General features: G+C 46.3%; 1 protein-coding gene across 2 annotated transcripts; it reads right to left on the reverse strand.

The window, feature by feature from the left end:
• Positions 1-80: 80 nt before the first annotated feature.
• On the reverse strand, positions 81-16,442 carry DOLPP1 (dolichyldiphosphatase 1). 2 transcript variants are annotated; one of them, XR_008440316.1, is made up of 9 exons: positions 16,275-16,442; positions 7,994-8,094; positions 6,327-6,411; positions 5,978-6,077; positions 5,138-5,236; positions 3,718-3,846; positions 3,126-3,215; positions 997-2,642; positions 81-396 (listed from the first exon to the last, which is right to left on the reverse strand). XR_008440316.1 is itself a non-coding variant. In XM_053996721.1 (8 exons), the coding sequence occupies exons 1-8, from the start codon at positions 16,348-16,350 to the stop codon at positions 2,606-2,608; spliced, it is 717 nt and encodes a 238-aa protein (XP_053852696.1). In that variant the 5' UTR covers positions 16,351-16,442; the 3' UTR covers positions 81-2,605. The 2 variants fall into 2 exon arrangements, 1 of the variants encoding a protein (XP_053852696.1); XM_053996721.1 differs by having other exon boundaries at positions 81-2,642.
• Positions 16,443-18,329: the final 1,887 nt, after the last annotated feature.

Here is an 18,329-nt window from a genome sequence, read left to right on the forward strand (position 1 = left end):
TTTCTACTGTATATCAAGTATTGCAAAGATTTCTGAAAAGGTACAGCAAAAGTAGGCAAAAGATGCAGGTTACAAACAACTCAGAGAGAACAGAGGAGAGTTTATTACAGTGTCTTACAAGAACTCTTCTTTCTCTCCCTCACTCCTAAGAATTACTGTAGGAAGCTTGGGTTTGAAGGCAACATGAAGTGGAACAGGTTTTTACTGCACTGCTCTCCATGAGGAGATGAACCCTCCTCCCTATGCTCAATAGGTGTTTCCATACATTTATTTTTTCCAGCAGTCTGTCGTAACAGCTCGAGAGGTTGGGCAAGTGCTAGGCCACTCCTGAAACAATCCACTCCTTCAGTGACCTTGGAAGAGAGGTGTGATCTCTGTTCTGGCTTTGTCAGTGCACTTACAAGAGATATAAAGAGAAAATGAATGGTTTTGCAAGACATAAGTACCAGTTTTCAAACTGAAACATATGGTGCCACCATGTCACGGGACCTATCTCATGTCCTGTCTCATCCCAACACAGCTGGTCTAAGGCAGATCAAATGTCCTTGTGAAAGCTGCAAGATGCCTCTTTATTATGATGCACCTTCAAAGCAGATCCAGTGCTTGGGTCCTTCAGATGTTAAAGGATTGCTTATGTTATGCAAGTACTAAACAGTTCTTTAAAAAATTATATATATACTTGCTGTACCAACTGGAAACAGTTCATTTACTACCCGTAGCTATTTAAACACAGAAATTTAAACAGCCTTAATTCCTGATCTCCTGAATCAGGATCATTTTCTACAGTTTACACTCTGGGTGTCCAACAGCAGCTCCCACTCCACACAAACACACAAAGTCCTATAGCAACAGGCACAGATGAAAACTTAAAAAAAAAAAATAACCAGGATGAACAGAAAAAAAAATCTCACTTCAAGCAGCTTTATAATGCAGGAGTCTGATTAAAGTGGAGATAGTAAAACAAGCAGCAAGACTGAGATGTGACAGTCATTTTACCTCTGCTCATGACTGCATCGAAGGCACACCGATGACCTTTGAGCCAGTTCAGAAGCTGTCCTTTATCTGTGAAAGTTCAAGTCAATTGTGCTTTGAATAAATACTTCTCTGTAGTTACACTTGAACTGCTGCATTATATACTAGAAATACAGAAAGTGTCCATGCACAGCCCTGAAGCACTTTGAGTATAGCCCTTGCCAGGTCAACTCATGGGTCACAGAGGTCGTAGGCATCACCAGCACACAGAGATGGCAGGCACACTCCCACAGAGACACAGCATCCAGAGCGCCACCGGCCAGACGGGGAACCGGCATGGAAGAAGGATGGAAAGCAAAACTTGCTTGTAGGAGTTCAGCATTCAAGGTTACAGCTGCAGAACCCCAACCAAGCTACTGTGATAACTGGCAGGAGCCTCTGCTAGGACAAGTTCCCTACTTGGATTTCATGGATGGAGTCTAACAGGGCTCTTCAAGGAATAATTCAGAGAGCAGCTGAGTTAGTTATTAGTCATTTGCCTTGGTCATTTGTGGTTGTCACTATGTTCGTTCTTAAAAATCCCTTCCTTAAGCTTTAACAGAAAAAAAAAATAAAAATCCAGTGCTTAAGACAGAGACCAGCAACTGAATTTTGTAAGGCTTTGGGCTGACTCTCACTGGAGCACAGCACTGCTTATAACCAACGGGCTTCCCAGTGCCCTCAGCACACTCAGTACAACAAAAGCTGTACAGATCACAGCAACCCTGAGATAATAAAAGTATAAAGGAAGAGATGGAAAAAATGTGAGATATGTATGATAATCTTGCCACCTAGAAGAGATTCTGAAAAGGACACTCTTGCTAATTACACAACAGGAGCAGCAGTGGAAAAAAAATAAGAGTCAGTATATTTGTGTTTTTCCTTTGTTTTACACACACACTCCCCTTAATTGGTATCCATGCAGGATTGCCTGCAGAACTGTCACTAGTGTTAAAAATCAGATCTTTATAGACTGTCTTTTTGTCTGTACAAAGTACAGTTGGAATTGATTTTGATCTCCCAAACTGACTGCAGAAAGGAAAGTCTTCCTCTCCCTTCTGTCACCCCTCCTAGATTCCCTCCCTCCTAAGAAGCATGTAAGAATTAAAAGCCCTAATTAAACATGACCAACTTGAGATTAGTTTTGTCATCTTCTTCCAAAGAAAATTAAAAAAAAAAAAAGCAAAACACACAATCAACACCTCACCCACCCCATAAACAATAGTTCCATTTAAAAAAATAAATAAATAGTGTGTATATTTCATGCTGAAAAAAAAAGTCACAGAAAGGATTCATTTTTGGTTTTCCCTCCCCCGAACACGACACCAGGCATTTTCTCCCCCCTCCCCTGACGTAGACACGATGGTACATCCAACCATGTGCATCTGTGTTCAAAATGAGTTTCTACTCCTGCACGGTCCCACATGCATCAGGGAGCATCCAGCTTAGCTGCTAAAGCAGAGCAAAGGCTTTCAGGTTTTGGGTATGGTCCCTGCCTGTTCCTTTGGTCCGTCTGTTAAAAGGCTCCTTGCTGCTCCCAGGTCTCTGCTCTTGTCTGTCTCCGTTAAACGCGCCCTGGTCCCCTCGTTCCCGGTCACTGGAGCTTCGTACCCAGCTTGCGCTGTCTGTTCCTGCAAGGCAACACAGGCACGGGTGACACAGGGGACCCCAGCCCCATCCCAGGGGCTGCAACAAACCACAGGGAAATACAGGAGGATTAAAGGATGCCTCTGCCTACTCCACACAAAACCAAAGTGCCCCTGCCATACTCGCCAAGCTGATCAGCCTTTCCCTCTCCCCACACTCCCAGAACACCCATCCCATCTTCAGTGTACACAAGCTCACATGTGGATGCAAGATTATATACAACTGCTTGCAAAAAACATAAGCCAGGGAGCTGAAGTGCTACTTAAATGAGATTAAATTCTTAAATCACACCCTCTCCAGACTCACCTTTCAGATGCAATCATGAATCCACAACTTGGTATTTCCTTACTTGGAGCTATTCTACCCACAGGAGCCAAAAATTATCAGCTACATATCAGAAAATTAATTAATAACTGCATCTGAAAGGTCAGAGCAGCAACAGCTCCGCCACTCCCAACAGAACTTACCTTGCTTCTGCTCTTGTGACTGTGTATTCAAACCACAGGATGTTAGGAATGAGGCTGGTATCTCGGATTAAAAAGAACTCTGAAATTGGCCTGAAAAAGGACAATGTGGACAAAGGACAATAAGAAGACTTTCTTCACTGGAATTTTGATTAAAAAAAAAACCTGCTCTACTTAACAATACCATTCTACCACTTCAGGCTGTCAAAAGGATTCTTTGTTACATTTTTAAAAAAATGGTTTTTTTATTTCCTTATGCAATATTTGCAGACTATATTACATGTAAATAGCTCTGCAATTTGACTAGGTCATTAGACATTTATTAAGAAAGGTCTGCTGTTCATCTTGCAAAGCTCCTCCAGGAGGCTGCCACACCTCACAGCTTTAGCAGGGCTTTACAAAATGTAGCAATTGATTGAATTCCCTCTTCCCCACCCTTATCAAGGGCATATGATCCTTTGTATATATGCATGTAAAAGAAAACATGGAGGAACAAAGTAGGTTACACAACAGCCAGTAAGCAAAACTGGGACAGAGCCCAGGAATTCTCATTTCTATCATCCATAACAAACCTCCACAGAATAAAGAGCCTTACCACGCAGCTATCCTCGGGAAGAGGGGAGTTAGGATCTCCTGTGTGAAGGCAAACCAGGCTACAGCCATGATGCTTCCTGCCACACCACCATATAGGACTTGGCTCCAGGTGTGGTAAAGCAAATAAACCCTGCAGTGGAAGAGAAGAGTCACCAGACAGGCTTTAAAACAAAAGGAGCCAAGACTCATGAGCTGAGGTGTCACTGGACCCACAGACATGGGTGCAAGTTATCCTCCAGACATTAAAAGTAGGTGTCTTTTTTCAGTAAAAAGCTGGAAAAATAGAAAAATAGTGGGGGGAAAAGATGGGGAAAATTCTTCCCTGCTACAGCAGTTTCAGCTTGGAGCACTTCTAGTCTGAGCTTAACTCAAGAACCCTCCACATTCTTCTTCATCCATCTTTGGATCAGCTGAAGAACTAATACTGTTAGTTCCCACAAGAGGCTTTTCCAAAGGCAGTAACAGGACAAGTCTCCTCCAGGCCACCAAAGCTGGGGCTTAAAGGCTTTTAAGAACATGGACAGCATTTTTTTTTTTTTTTTTTTGTGATTTTGGTGCTCTCCAATGTGACAGGCACAGAGGCTGCATGACCAATGTGCTCACTTGACTGCAGCCACTCAGAGCTGCACTGTTGGCCTGTCACATGTGTGTACAAGTTACATTCAAAATCCTTTTTGCTCACATATTATGATCATCTTATCTGACCTTCTGTCTAACATAGGTCACTTGATTTCCTCTAATTTTGTTTTAATTAGACCATATACCTCTGACAAATTTGTCCTGTCAGGCTTTTAAAATAATTAGTAATAAGTAATCAGCTGTAGTGTACAGTCAACTGTGCCAACAGGTAATTACTTTCCTGTGGAAAATGTGACCCTATTTCTAGCTTGAATTTGTCTGTTTTTCCAATCACTGGAGCTCACTTTACATTTAATCTGCTAAAGAGAGAAAAAAAATCACGATCACAGTTCCATTTTCTTTATCCATCTCAATACAACTAAATCTTGCAAGCCAACAGCTATAAATGTTTTGATTAACTAATGCTCAAGCAAAACAGTGGGATTGATCAACTGCAGTGATCCACATGCTGCAGATGCTGGTGTGCCCAGGCATGGGGCAATGCCTCCACACTTAGTGCTGGAAAGAGGGCGAGGCAGTGAGGGTGGATGGAGCATAGCACTGGAGCCTGTGGGAAACTGGCACAAGCTCAGCTGATTTGGGGTTTTGTAAATGCTTCTGTGAAGCACCACACACGTAGCACCTTTGTTTACTGAGTCTCATGGCAACACTTCTACAAAGCTCCGATTCCTACGGCGCAGTGGAGAATGAGGTGGCAAAGGCAAGATAAGGAATGCCAGGGCTGCTGGCTGGGACAGGCCACGAGGCTGTATGAGAGCAGAAGAGAAACAGTTGCTCCATACCTACTATATGAGACTAGCAAAGCCACTGTGACGAGGCAGATGGACAGCACATGTCGCCATAGTAAGTCCAGAAACCTCGCATTGTTTGTTTGGTGCATTCTGAAAGAGATGGAGAGCCATTAGCACAGGGCAGGGGGCTGAGCAGTCCTGACCTCCCTCCCTAGGAAAGCTTTACTCCACTGGGGTCATGGGCAGCTCAATCCCATCCCAGCAGCAATCTGTCCCACTGGCAGCACTTAAAGAGCAGCCAAGAAGCCACACGTGTTCCTCTCCAACTGTGAACAGGGATTGCTGTGACGGAAGGCAGGATGCTCACACTGATGTGAGAGGCAAGTGCTGAGCACATGCAACAGGGAGCCAAGACAAGAGTCCCTCCATCACCCACAGAGCCAGGAGGAACTGTGAGTTTTGTCTTCCTCCACACACAGAGCCACAAGACAGAGCCATGACCCAGCAAGAATTTCATTAAAGCACAGGTAAACCCAGTACTTGGTAAGGGAAGTCAACTAAAAAGACATGCAAGTGGACAGCTGGTATTATCCAAAAGATTGTAGATAAACCCACTGAAACTGAGACAAAATGAGAAAGCAGCTCTTCATTTCTCCTTCCTATCCCCCACCTCCTCCCTTACACTGGGGCACCATCACAGCTTAGAAAAAGTAACTCCAGCCCTACATTCAGATTGAGACAGACATGCTCCAATCCCACCTGAGCCACAATAAATTGTGCAGGTCCTCAGATTTAGTTCCATTATCCCACTCAAGTGGCACCTAGCAAGGGAACCACCCATTTCAGGCATTTCAACATATTAACAGCCAAAATCTGACCTGGAATGTTTACCTTAAATAAAGGAACAGAAAGGAATAGACAGAGAAAAACCACATGAATTGGGAGTGGCTGGATGGCATCCCATATTTTGTGGTCACTGTTGAATGGGCTTCTGGGAAGAGAAGAAAAAAAGAATATGGTCAAGGTATGGTCAGCAGCTGGAACACTCCAGATGTGAAGCCAGACCATGCTGCTGGAGCATGCACAAAGCTCACAGGACACGTCCCTGCTCAGGAGGCTCTGTCAGCCTTTTTACACCCAAACATCCACAGCCAATGTGAGGCAAAGGGGGAAAACCCCTCTAAATCCCCCCAGGCAGCATTCCACCCAAAACTCCCCACGCTCATGGTCCATACTCTACCTTCACATGGCCGAGGCTCCCGGATTACATTTTTTATTAACCAGTTCACTGCCTCGTTGCACACCAGCCCTCCCAAGAAAGAGATCTGTGAAGGCAAGACAGCTGTGTCATCCCCTCTAAGAGATCCTTCTACTTACCAGGCTCTCTCTTTCGACAAAACCCCAAACATTATGTTTCTAATTTTCTTTTTTGACTACTAGAGTTAAAACCAATGGCTTCCAAATTCTGTACCTGAGAAGAAAAGCATTTATTTTCACCTCACTTTCTATTTGGCAACATATTGTGTACATGCAGCTTTTCAGCAGCTGATACACAGAAAGACAAAAATGACAGAGTAGGGCACTTCTGCCAGCACCTTGTACCAGCGAGTGTAAAAAGTGACCTTTTTAATAGGGCAGGTTTTTGGGAATTGGCTTTTCCCAATGACCAACAGGGGGAGTGCAGACACTGTTATTTGGGTAAATAGTTTAAAACAAAGGTGACTTTTTAGGCTTTCTGGCTTTTCCATCTATGAATATTTTCATCTTGAAGCTGCTGTCTTCAGTCTAAGATGAATTCACATTCTGAGCTAAGCCAGACCTGGTAGCATTTATTTTTGCTCTTCAACTTCACAGTTCATACACCTCCCCTAAATTAGTCCTGCTGCTGTGATCAAATTCCCAGCTGGTGATGACACTGCCTCCTTAGCACTCAGTCCCATTCCACATCATGATGAAGTAATTTTTCACTCCACATCCTGAGCCACAGATCAGGCTGTTGCAAATCAGCCAGTGTCTCTCTCCAGCCCAGTGGTGACTTCTTACATGAAGAACTGAGAATCAACCTCAACACTTGTCTCATTACCAACACCAAACAAATCCCTGTATTGAGAAACCTATAAATCTGTGCAATAGTTACTCTGGCTTCTTTTCTCTTTTGGGCCAACACAAAACCTTTGAGTTGTCAAAACTGAACAGCTGCCTTCCCTAGTTAAAAGTCCTATTCCCAGGTCCCTTGGGCCACTGGTTCCCACGACACTGTTGCCCTACATTCGAACTCCTTTCAGTGGCCCCTGTTTTATCTGTTTACTGAGGACAAATGTTACAAGAGGTTTATATGTCCTAGAGGGACTTTATCCACGACACTGATTCCCAAATACCTGGCAGAGCAGATAAAAGCATTTTAAGAATCTTGATTGAAACAAGTCTCTTCTACCCCAGTATTCAACTCACATTTGAAAAACAGCCCTTAAAGACAGATCCATTCCCTTGGAAAGCTTTAGGTTTTATTTTTATCCCCTTTTCTGCCTCAGTAGTTCAAAGAAAGTGCATCCCCCTGAGTTACACACACCATTTCCTGCATATGCTGCCCAGTGCTATGATCCTACTGGATCTTGTGAGTGTTCCCACTCTGCAACAGCATTCTGTACTTGGTCAGACATCTCCCTTGATGGTTCTGGACAGATAATGTCCAAAACACACCAGCATAACAGAGAAGTCAGAAAAGCCTGAGCAGCCTTTTAACCTGGAACGGGTGCTAAGTGTCTCCTGCTGTTCCCTGACAGGAAGATGGCTTTCCTCAGCTTGCTCCTTTTAGAGAGAAAAAGAAGTGTGAATACAGAAGCCCCAGGTGACAAAGGAAAAGACTTTTGTCATAAGGAGAGGCTGGGAAGGGAGAGAAGGACTCACCGTGTGAAGCTCTCTCTTGAATATGATGAGTGTTACAAAGCCAACAATAATGAATATTGGACCAAGACTCAAATAAGCTAAAAGCTGGCCAGAGAAATCACCTGGGGAAACAAACAAGAGAAACCAATCAGTGTGAACTTCACAGGTACTTGCCTGCCACAACATGGGTCAGTCAGAGCCCTGAATCACAGAGCAGGGGGCAAACTCAGCAGTGCAGCAAGTCCCCGTGTTCCAGAAGGACAGAGGAGCTGAGGCAGAGAGACAGCAGTGCTTCCATACAGATTCAAAAATCAGGGATGAAAGGAGCCTGGAATCATTCAGCAGAGATTGCTGCCACCCAGTTTATAACAACAGCCATGGGTGTGGGCCCAGAGCCACTTTAATCCAATATGAGCACAGGCTGCTGCAAAAGAGGCAGCATCTTTCCCTTCCCCTCATTCCTATTTCTTCTCTGAGCCAGCAAACAGTCCCCAAACAAATCCTTTGCCACTCCCTCACTAAAATGGGTTAGTTTTCAGCTGGATCAGCTTCCTAATCTGTCTCACCATGTGTCTGCATGAACACAAGCATTAGCAAAATGGGAAGGAAATAAATAGCTAAACATAGCAGGAGATGTCAGGGAAATAAAGAAGACTCTGCCTTTTTAACCAGTAGCCCACTTGTACCACAGAGAGGGGGATTTGGGCCTCCAACCCAAACAGTCTAGTTATCCCCCAGGGAGAATCAGGGAGCAGCAATGGGACCTCACAGAGGTCATAAGGTCCCTCAAAACCTTTATTCTGAACTACAACAGACATAGAAGTGGGCAGCAACAGTAAGGAGCAGCTGTGCATTTTGATCCAAGTTTCTCTTGCCTCTCTTCCCCAAAAAGGGACACATACAGAAGTATTTGGAGAAAAGATGGCAGCACAAATTCCGAGGACACAAAAAATTATCAGAGTAATTTTGCTCCAACACCAGCAATTTGTATGAGAAGAGTGAGAACTGTCTGCCAGAGAATCTTTAAATACAGAAGTCACCACAAACTTGCTGTACAAACCCAGCAAACAACAGAAGAGATGGTTGAGTATTGGTTCTCACAGACCAGATCCTCTCCATCCCATCACTGAACACAAAAGGCTCAGCCCCCACATAAATTTGTCCTTCTTGCCTCCTCTCAAAAGGAGACAGGATGCCTCTGCAAGTCTGAGCATTGGACTCATTCCTAGATCAATTCCACTGCAAGACACCCAGTCTCCCCAGCCCACACACCCACATTTTAAAGCAGCACTTGGCAAAAAGAACTTTAACCTCAGCCTCTAAGTGCTGGAACTGATAAAAAAAACAAGTTATTGCCTCTTTACAACAAAGTTCATGCTGCTGATGTTATTGCCACATAGTTGTGGTTACATCAGGTATAGCGCATGGAAGGCTCTGGCATTCCAAACTCTGGGTTAAATTTGGGAACCAGCAACATCATCAGCAAGGATTCCTAGCAGGAGTTAGGTGAAAGGAGGAAGATTTGGAGGACAAAACCTCCAGGCATGCTGGGTTTCCACTGAAGTGAGGTTCTGCTTTGGTTTTAACCTGAAAATCATTGGAAGATGCTGAATTTGAAACTTTTCTTGCTCCATATGGCAGGTTTGTCTTTCATCAGGTGCATTCCAAATGCTCCCAAAGCAATGGATTATGGTAACACAAAGGAGATTTAAGTGACAGTACCAGTTACTTGGCAATAGACAATCAAGCCCCTTATGGTTTTACATATATCACAAACTCTCAACAAAATTAGTTCTGTCATCAATAATGAGGGAATTCATGAGAGAAGCCACCTTGTCAAGAGACAAGTAAACTACCCTGAAAGCCTTAGGAATACTTTCCAAAAGTCTCAATTCCAGCATTACCAAATAAAGAGAGCTCATCAAGAGATCACCACATTTCAGATCACTCACTCTGTTAATCCACAGTACATAAAGGCTTAGCACTTCCACATTAAAAGCCATAAGTTTGTCAAGTAGAAACCAAACCACATTATTTATCTTCTCAGAGGGTTCTATTTCTTGTGCAGATGGTGGAAAGGTACTTAAACAAGTAGTCTTTTAATTTAAATAGGATCAGCAGCGGCGAACTCAAAATCCTCTGTTACATGATAACATTCCAAATAAATCAATCACCCAGACTTCACAGGCACAAAAACCACACCTGAGAGGGGAACCAAACACCATCACTCCCAGATGTGCCTACAGGCACCAAGTCCTTTACTCAATCTTAACACAAAAGCTCCTCAAATATTTCAGCAGTCCATTTAGAGCAGATGTTACTAATAGTACTTCATGTTCCTGTGGCTAATGGCAATTAAACACAGTCACATTCTGAAGCCACTTTTTCTACAGAGGAGGCAAATGAACAGCTGGGTACTAACTGAAGGCAGCACTGGAGCTACCCCAGGAACACACTAATGCCATCACAAACGGCCCCGCTGGATCAGCGGCTCAAGGCAGAGCTTCAGTGACTAAACCAGCTCGGAAAGGACTGGAAATCCCCAGCGGAGGAGGCAAAGTGAGCTCTGAGAGCAAGGCCAGCGCTGCTCAGCGCTCCAGGGGCCTTGGAGCGTGATTACTTCTGTCATTCCTGTCTCCTCTCACGCTCCAGTGCGCTCCGAGACTTATTCCCAGGGAAAGGAGACGTGCAGGAGAGCCACGGTTTAAAGTCCAGTCAGATCTAGCAAGCAGCACCCCTGTTTTTTTATAAAAAATTAATCTTCCTTTAATTTACTACACTTGGGAATTTTAAAGCAGTTCATCCATCTAGCAGGAACAGAGACAAAATCTCTGCAAAAATGCAAAAGGAGAATCTACTTAATATATATCCTGGGTTTCGTTTAGTTTTAAATTCTGCTTTTTTACAGTCCAGCTTTCCCTGGACATTATTTGAAGCTCAAAAAGCAAAAATAAAGGATGCAACTACCCCATTTTTTGGGCAGCCAAGGGATAAGTACGTGCAGCGCTATACATAGCTCAAACACACGCTATTTTTTTCAGCCTTCATTCAGCATCTACTTCTGCTCCAATTCAACATTTTACCCAGCATCCTGTTGGTGGAAATAGCTGAGCTTCACCACATCTACTTAACCTGTATAGGATGTAAAAATGTGAATCAACAGCCCCCAACCACATCCTACCACAAGACTGAGCTTTGCCACCACCACTTCCTATTGAAGGATCTATTTGTGGCACTGCCACTGGTTGTGAGATCGTGGCTAAGTGCACATGTGCAAGTTGCACAGACAACATGCAGTGTATGTGTGTCACGGGCATTTACATCACTAAATATTCATGGTATAAAAGAGTTATTTCCTCTGCTTGTGCATATTCCCATAACATGAGCTGTGGGACAGCAATAATATCTGCAGGAGGGTGTAAATTATGGCATAAAGGCAGGAATCAGACATAACTTCTGCAGGGAGATGAAACATAAACCCTGCATTAAAGCAGCCAAACAAGAGTGGGATCTGCTTCTTCCAAGAGATACTGCTTAGCTCTGGAATGAGCCCTGACTTGTGAGCTCCCAGCCTGCACAGAGACACAGGAGGGTTATCAGAACAAACATTCCTACAGGAGCTGCATGCGGTGATACCGAACAGCAACAAGAACTGCTGAGCCAAAGCACAGACACAGCACCTTTGAACCTCTTCACTCGCTGACATTCTGCACACCTGCCCCTCCAACTCTGCCTGGCTGTAGGAAACATCCTGGAGAAACTGGGAAAATGGGAATATTCTGTCATTCTGCAGAGATAAGGTTTGGCACACCAGGTTTCTCTCCTTAAGGAATTTATCCAGTGTGAGAAGGTCCAGAAAGTCCCAGAGCTCTAAGAATCCCAGCTGCACTGAAGAGAGGAAGTTTTCTTTCTTTTCTCCAAATAATAATAAAAAACCCAAACAAACCAGGAACTCAGTGTTTCTCCAGTGAAACTCACCCTACAGGCAGGAAGTCCCTGAAGATGAGTTTTAAGTCTGCAGCACAAAGTCATCCCATGCAAAGCAATGCATACGGGAAAAAACAACCCTAATTATACCCATGACATGACAGGATTTAGTTCAGTTGTTATCAAACAAAAACCCTCAGACTCAGTTGTGTGCCAATACCTTCAGAGTAGCATCCAGTGCTCTGCAGTAGTCAAAAAGGCAAGAAGAACATTTTTAAGAGCACAAAAGAAGTTACTGTTACAGCACTACAAAAATTTATTATGCAATTGTGGTGTCACCAGCTAAAAAGGGAGAGTACACACAGAAAAGGCAAATAGAATGGGGACAAAGATAAGTATGCAACAGCAGCCATTCAGAAAACATCAAATAAACCAGATTTTCAGCTGAAAAGGAAAACATATGATACAACAGTTCCATAAAGTCATGAATTATACGGAGAAATTGACAGCAAACAATTGCTGCCTCTCACTACATATGAGAGAGTGTTTGATGAAATTACTGAGCAGTGGACTTAACAGAAAAGAAACAACAACCACATTAAGCTACAAAGCTCAGTGCCAGAGATACTGTGAGATCCAAAGCGGAAATGGATTCAAAGAACAATTAGAGATACAGCTTTTATACATCCATCAAAGGACTTAACAGTCCTGATGCAATCACCAGCTCATTACTGGAAGGACATAAGGAAGAAGGATTATTCCTGCCTACCTGCCAGCAACCTGACACTATGCCAGATCATTCCTTGGTCTCACCAAAGCAGAGCTGGTAATATGAAATGCTCCAGGATCAAAAAATACTGAAAGCAGCATCAGGATGATATTTTTACAGGCTGTCCTCTGCAGCAGCGTGCTTTAGCACACACAGGCAGCACTGCCATGGCTGATTTTTTTCTCCCTATGTTTAATCCTAACATTCCCTATGGGTAGTATTTCAGTCAGGTCTCCAAGATTCCATTCCTCAGACCAGTCTGCAGTTGATTACCACAGCATTCATTTGCTGTTTTTCATTTATTTTGCTCAAAGTGGACATCACAGAAAGCCCTGAAGAGCTGGGCAGCCACACAAGCAGCTAAGGATGGGTCTGATGTATCACTATTGATAAGGAAACATTAGATCAAAACAGGGAGCACCTTTCTGGAGACACCTCTCCCCTTCACAATTAGAAACAGAAGCCCAAATCCAGGCTTTGCCTGCCAGGCAGAAATCAGCAGTGACAGCTTTTTACCCGGTCCCAGGACCGTCACCCATGACAGATGAAAGCTGGGGTTCTGCACTGGAAATCTTTAAAGATGTGAGATTTTCAGAGGTGGTTGCCACAGCAGCTCAGCAGCCTCTGGGATCAGCCAAGAGCCAGAGCTGTTTGCCACAGAGCAGTGCATGACATGCCAAGATAGCTTAATAATTGATGTTGGTAAAAGCAGGATCTATTTCTCGTTCCGACCCTCTCAGCAGCACAAGGCTACATTAACTCCACTGTGCTGAGCATGCTGCCAACATCACTCCTTTATAAATATACATTACCTAGGCACTTTATGGACCTGGAGTTCAGATGTGCCCAGGCTGAACAGAAACAGCTTTCTAAATAAAGTTAAGAGTACTTTCCCCAAATCCAGGTAAAAGCATCAGACCTATGGTTTACTGCAAGTCATTATTTTAGACCAAAATGTTGTCTACCTTGACTTAGTAAAGCCTTTGACACTGCTTTCCACAGCATTCTCCTGGAGAACATCCACACCTTGGATAGGTGCTCTGTTTTCCAGGTAAATAAACCTGTCCAAGCCTAGATTGGTGGGGAATGGAGCTAAATCCAGCTGGGGCCAGGCTCAGTTCTGAGGCAGGTTCTGTTTCACATGTTCATTAATGATCTGGACAAGGAGATCGAGTGCACTCTCAGTTCACTGATGACACCAAGTCTCCCTGTGCTGGACACTGCTAAGGCCCCACCTCAAATCCTGGGGTCAGTTTTGTGCCCCTCACAACAAGAAAGACATAGAGGGGCTGAAGCACGTCCAGAGGAGGGAACAGAGCTGGGGAAGGACCTGGAGCACCAGGAGCAGCTGAGGGAGCTGGGGGGGCTCAGCCTGGAGAGAAAAAAGGAGGCCTGGGGGAACCTTCTGGCTCTGCACAACTCCCTGACAGCTCTGGGGCAGGCATCAGGCTCTGCTCCCAGGGAACAGGGACCGGAGAAGAGGAAAAAGCCACAAGTTGCACCTGGGGAGGTCTAACTTGGATGTAAGAAAAAGCTTCCTGACAGAAAGTGTTGTCCAGCCCTGGCACAGCTACCCAGGGCAGTGGTGGATTCCCCATGCCTGAAGGGATTTAAGGGCTGTGTAAATGTGGCACTTGAGGATGGGGTTTAGTGGCAGCCTTGGCAGTGCTGGAGGAACAGCTGGACTCGGTGACCTCAGTGGCTTCTCCAACTTAAATGATTCTACGAAAATAATTAACAAACTTTTATACCTCCAGCTGTTTTATTGTTTTAGTCCTTTGTCTGCACTTTATAGGCTTTCATGAACACATGTTTTATCCAAGATAAACACAGTGCCCATCCCCTCCAAACACAACCCTAAGCTGGGTGGTGATTTACCCCTCCACACAATCATCTCCTCCCTTTGCCTGTTTAAGAGCTCTCAACGCCAAGAGAAAATAATCAGGTTATGTCACATTGTTCAAGATCTGATAGATAACCCTTGTACAGTGACTTCCACCACCTTCATTTCCCAAACCAATCCAACAAATGGAGCACAGGACGCTCTGTGTATACTGCCAGGTTCAGATAAGGAGATAAGATACAAAGGTGAATATATCAGTACTACTGGCAAGATTATTTCCCATCTCTCCCAAACTGACACATTAATATATTTGAGAAGGGGGATGGCAGAGGAGCTGACAATGTGGAGAAAAATGCAAACAGAAATGGAAATGCCAGTATTTCACACAAAGCATCACAGAAAACCATGAAACAGCCGTAAGGGGGAGGGCCAAGAAATAATGTATCTCCAGTGCCAGATATTTTTTCAGCCTTGTCACATTTCAAGTCTCCTAGCCAAATGGGCACTTTCAACCCAGAAGATCCCTAAGCACTTTAAAAGCTTTAGGAATTGCACTGCTGAGAGGAGCTTTCACCAGGAACTAAAATCCAGCTACTGAAACAGGACATACAGCAACACTCCATAGCAAGTTGGGGGCTCACTAGAAGTGGAAATACTGAGAAGAGTGTTTAGACAGGATTTGGATTTTGAGCAAATGGTTAATACTGTAACTCTGACACTTCATTTTTCTATTATCTCTGATTATAACAAGCACCCAAACCCAGCACAAAGCACCCACAGGAGCTCCAAACAACCACAGGTACTGATGGGACACAGCTTAGGCATATGCCAGCTAAACACAGCCCCATTTGCTCGTGCACATCAGGAATTCATTCCACCCGGTCGGGCTGCTGGTGTGCAGGACCTTTGTGGATCATACCTATCCCAGCTGGAGCAGCCCATCCTGCACTCAGGCACCTATTGCTCCTCAACGCTGCCAGGACACAAACCCACCTTGCCAAGAGCTGAGCCACAAAACATCCTGTGCCTGGAGTCCTCGGGGCATTTCCCTCAGCGCTGACTGACCGAAGTGCTCCCAGAAAAACCACCAGACCCAGCTGGGACAGGGACACCCTGCCACCCCCTCTCCCAGCACAGCCGCCAAACTCCCTTGGCAGCCGAGCCCACCCAGGGGACACGGCCACCCTGGCACACCCCCGCTGCCTGGGGTGCCACGAGGGCCCCCGGAGTCCGCCGGCACGGTGACACACCAAGCCAGACCCCCAGCGCACGGAGCGAGGTGACACCGACAGCAGCACGGCGCTGGGGCGGCAGCGGGGAGCTGCAGACCGTGGGTGGGACCCTCGCCTCGAAGCCGGGGGGCACCACACATGGCCAGAGGGCTGCAGGGGCGGCGTGGAGCGGGCAGGGCGGCAATGGAGGGCCGGGCGGCTCCGGGATCCCCGGGACGGAGCCGCCCCCCGAGCCCATTCCCGGTCCCCTTCCCCGTCCCCCCCCCCCCCCCCCCCCCCCACGGAGCCCCCCAGCCCGGAGCCCCCACCGCGCATGCGCAGCGCCGCTCCCGCCGCGGCTCCCAATCTGGCAGAGCGCCTCGCCGCCCCCAACGCGCACGCGCGCCTTGCCGCCTCAGCGCTGCTGCTAAATGGCTCACTATTTGGCAGCCGCCAGCGCGGCCCTCGGCGGCGCCGCGGGGCGGCGGGAAGGGGCCCGCCGCGCCCGGAGGTGCAGTGGGGAGGCCCGGCGGCGGCGAAACGGAGCGTTACCTGCGGGATATTCGACGTGAGTGAGGGAGACCGGCCGCCACGGCGCGGGCAGCGAGCACTCCCCGACTGCGGCCATCTTACCCGGATACCGGGCCGGGCCGCTACGGCCAATCGGGACGCTCTTGAGGGGCGGTGCGGCCAATGGGCGGGGGCGCGGGGAGCGACGGGCCAATGGCGGCGCGCGGCAGGTGAGGCGCCGGGCAGCCCAGCACCGCCCAATTAAACATCCAGCCCGGGGAGCGTCTCAGCCAATCGGCTGGCGGCACCGCGGCCCGGCAGTGGGCGGGCACAGGGAGCGGCACAACCAATCGGAAGAAAGGCGGGCTGCATAGCGTTTCGTCATTGGCCAGAAGTGCCGTGCGGATAGGCCAATCAGCAGCTCGTTCTGGCGCCAGATCTTAGCCAATCAGCGGCGCCGCTGGCGCGGCGGGCGCGGGGCGCTGAGGCGGGGGCTGGGCGGGAAAATGGCCGGGCTGGGCTCCCCTCAGACCGCGGCGAGAACGGCCCGGGCTCCCCTCACGTCCCTGCGCCCCGGCGCGACCCGCCCCAGGTTCCCCTCACACCTCGGCGGGAACAGCCCGGGCTTCCCTCACATCCCGCGGGTTCCCGCTCTGGTGCCGCCCGGGCTGCCCTCACACCCCGCTGCAGCCGCCACAGTTCCTGAAAAAAAAAAAAAAAAAAAAAAAAAAAAAAAAAAAAGGATTTAAAATACTCCATCACACCATCTACATCACTGCCCTACCCCGGGCTCATTTCTCTTTGCCCCACACAAAAGTGATTCACTGCTAACATCCAAGCGCTGTTGAAAGTGAATATTTGGATTTTTTTAAAATAACACTTAGGAATTACATCTAGCTCTGTAAAGAACGAGCAGCTCCTGTGTGGATGTGCACACGTGAAAATAAAAACCTGAGGTAAAGTCATTGAATCTCAGAAAGGTTTGTTTCAGAAGGCACCTTAAGGCCCTCATTTCACCCCTGCCATGGGCAGGGACACCTTCCACTAGCCCAGGTGGCTCCAAGCCCTGTCCAACCTGGCTTTAGACACTTCCAGGAATGTGGCAGCCACAGCTTCTCTGGGCAACCTGTCCCAGTGCCTCACCACCCTCACAGGGAACAATTTCTTCCTAAGTCCTGGCAGAGAATCCTTTAAACATTCTGCAAAGGCCAGGCAAACACCTGGGCCAGGTGATACTTCCCCCCCCCCCCCAAATACCTTAAACTACTGAAATCACTTTGAAGACCAAGCCAAAAGGAATGTTCCCATATGTGACCCCAGAAATAAGACTTACCTGGGGAGCCTCAGAAAAAGAAGAACATGGAGCAGCATTGGACAGAAAAGCTTTCAGAAGGCAAATCCACCTTCAGACCAAACAACCAATGTTAATTCAATATATATAAAAATGAAATGTCTAGAAAAATAAATATGTAAGAGGCCCTCAAGAAGTGATCAAGAAAGGCATGGGGTTGCCTTTAATTTGCATCAGGGAAGCACATGGACCAGGATTTCTATCCCGTTCATTAAGGTTTCAAAAAGGGTAGAAAACTCCTTTTCCTGCAGTTGTAATATACCCTCTTCAATTATGATTATGTGCCATTAATTTCAATAAGCTCTTCAGAGCTGACATTCTCGCTGCCATTTCAAGAAGTAAAATAGCATTAAAGTCTTATTATTTGGAAAGAAAGAGAAAATATTTACTGCACGAGCTCAGTTCATCACAGAAGACTGCTAGGAGGGAGCATGAGTGATTTACTCCTTTCATTATTCAAGTTAAATAAATCTCCTCCTTTCCAAGCTATTGAATGTAGAGTTATGCTGGCAGAGTGGATTACATTTGATCTATGTACCATGACAAGTACTGAAAATTGTGGGCTTCATTGCTGTATTCACCCACTCCTTCCTGAACAGGAGAAAAAAGGTGTCAATACACGGAGCAGCCTTTGCTCTGTGCCTCAGCACAAGAAAGCACAAAGCTACTCTGGAGCTGTAATGAGTGTGGAGTCTGACTCCATGGAAACTGAGATAAACTCCTTTTAACTCTCTCAACTAATGATC

Source organism: Vidua macroura, chromosome 21 (genome assembly GCF_024509145.1).
Source record: "Vidua macroura isolate BioBank_ID:100142 chromosome 21, ASM2450914v1, whole genome shotgun sequence".
Lineage (NCBI taxonomy): Eukaryota > Metazoa > Chordata > Aves > Passeriformes > Viduidae > Vidua > Vidua macroura.

Excerpts from the sequence above, each read along its gene's own strand:
- DOLPP1 (XM_053996721.1), bottom strand. The coding sequence starts at position 16,350 with ATGGCCGCAGTCGGGGAGTGCTCGCTGCCCGCGCCGTGGCGGCCGGTC. Across the intron at positions 5,237-5,977 it reads TTTCTGTTCCTTTATTTAAG|AATGCACCAAACAAACAATG; the intron begins GTAAACATTCCA and ends CATCTCTTTCAG. Across the intron at positions 3,847-5,137 it reads TTGCTAGTCTCATATAGTAG|GGTTTATTTGCTTTACCACA; the intron begins GTATGGAGCAAC and ends CTTCCACTGCAG.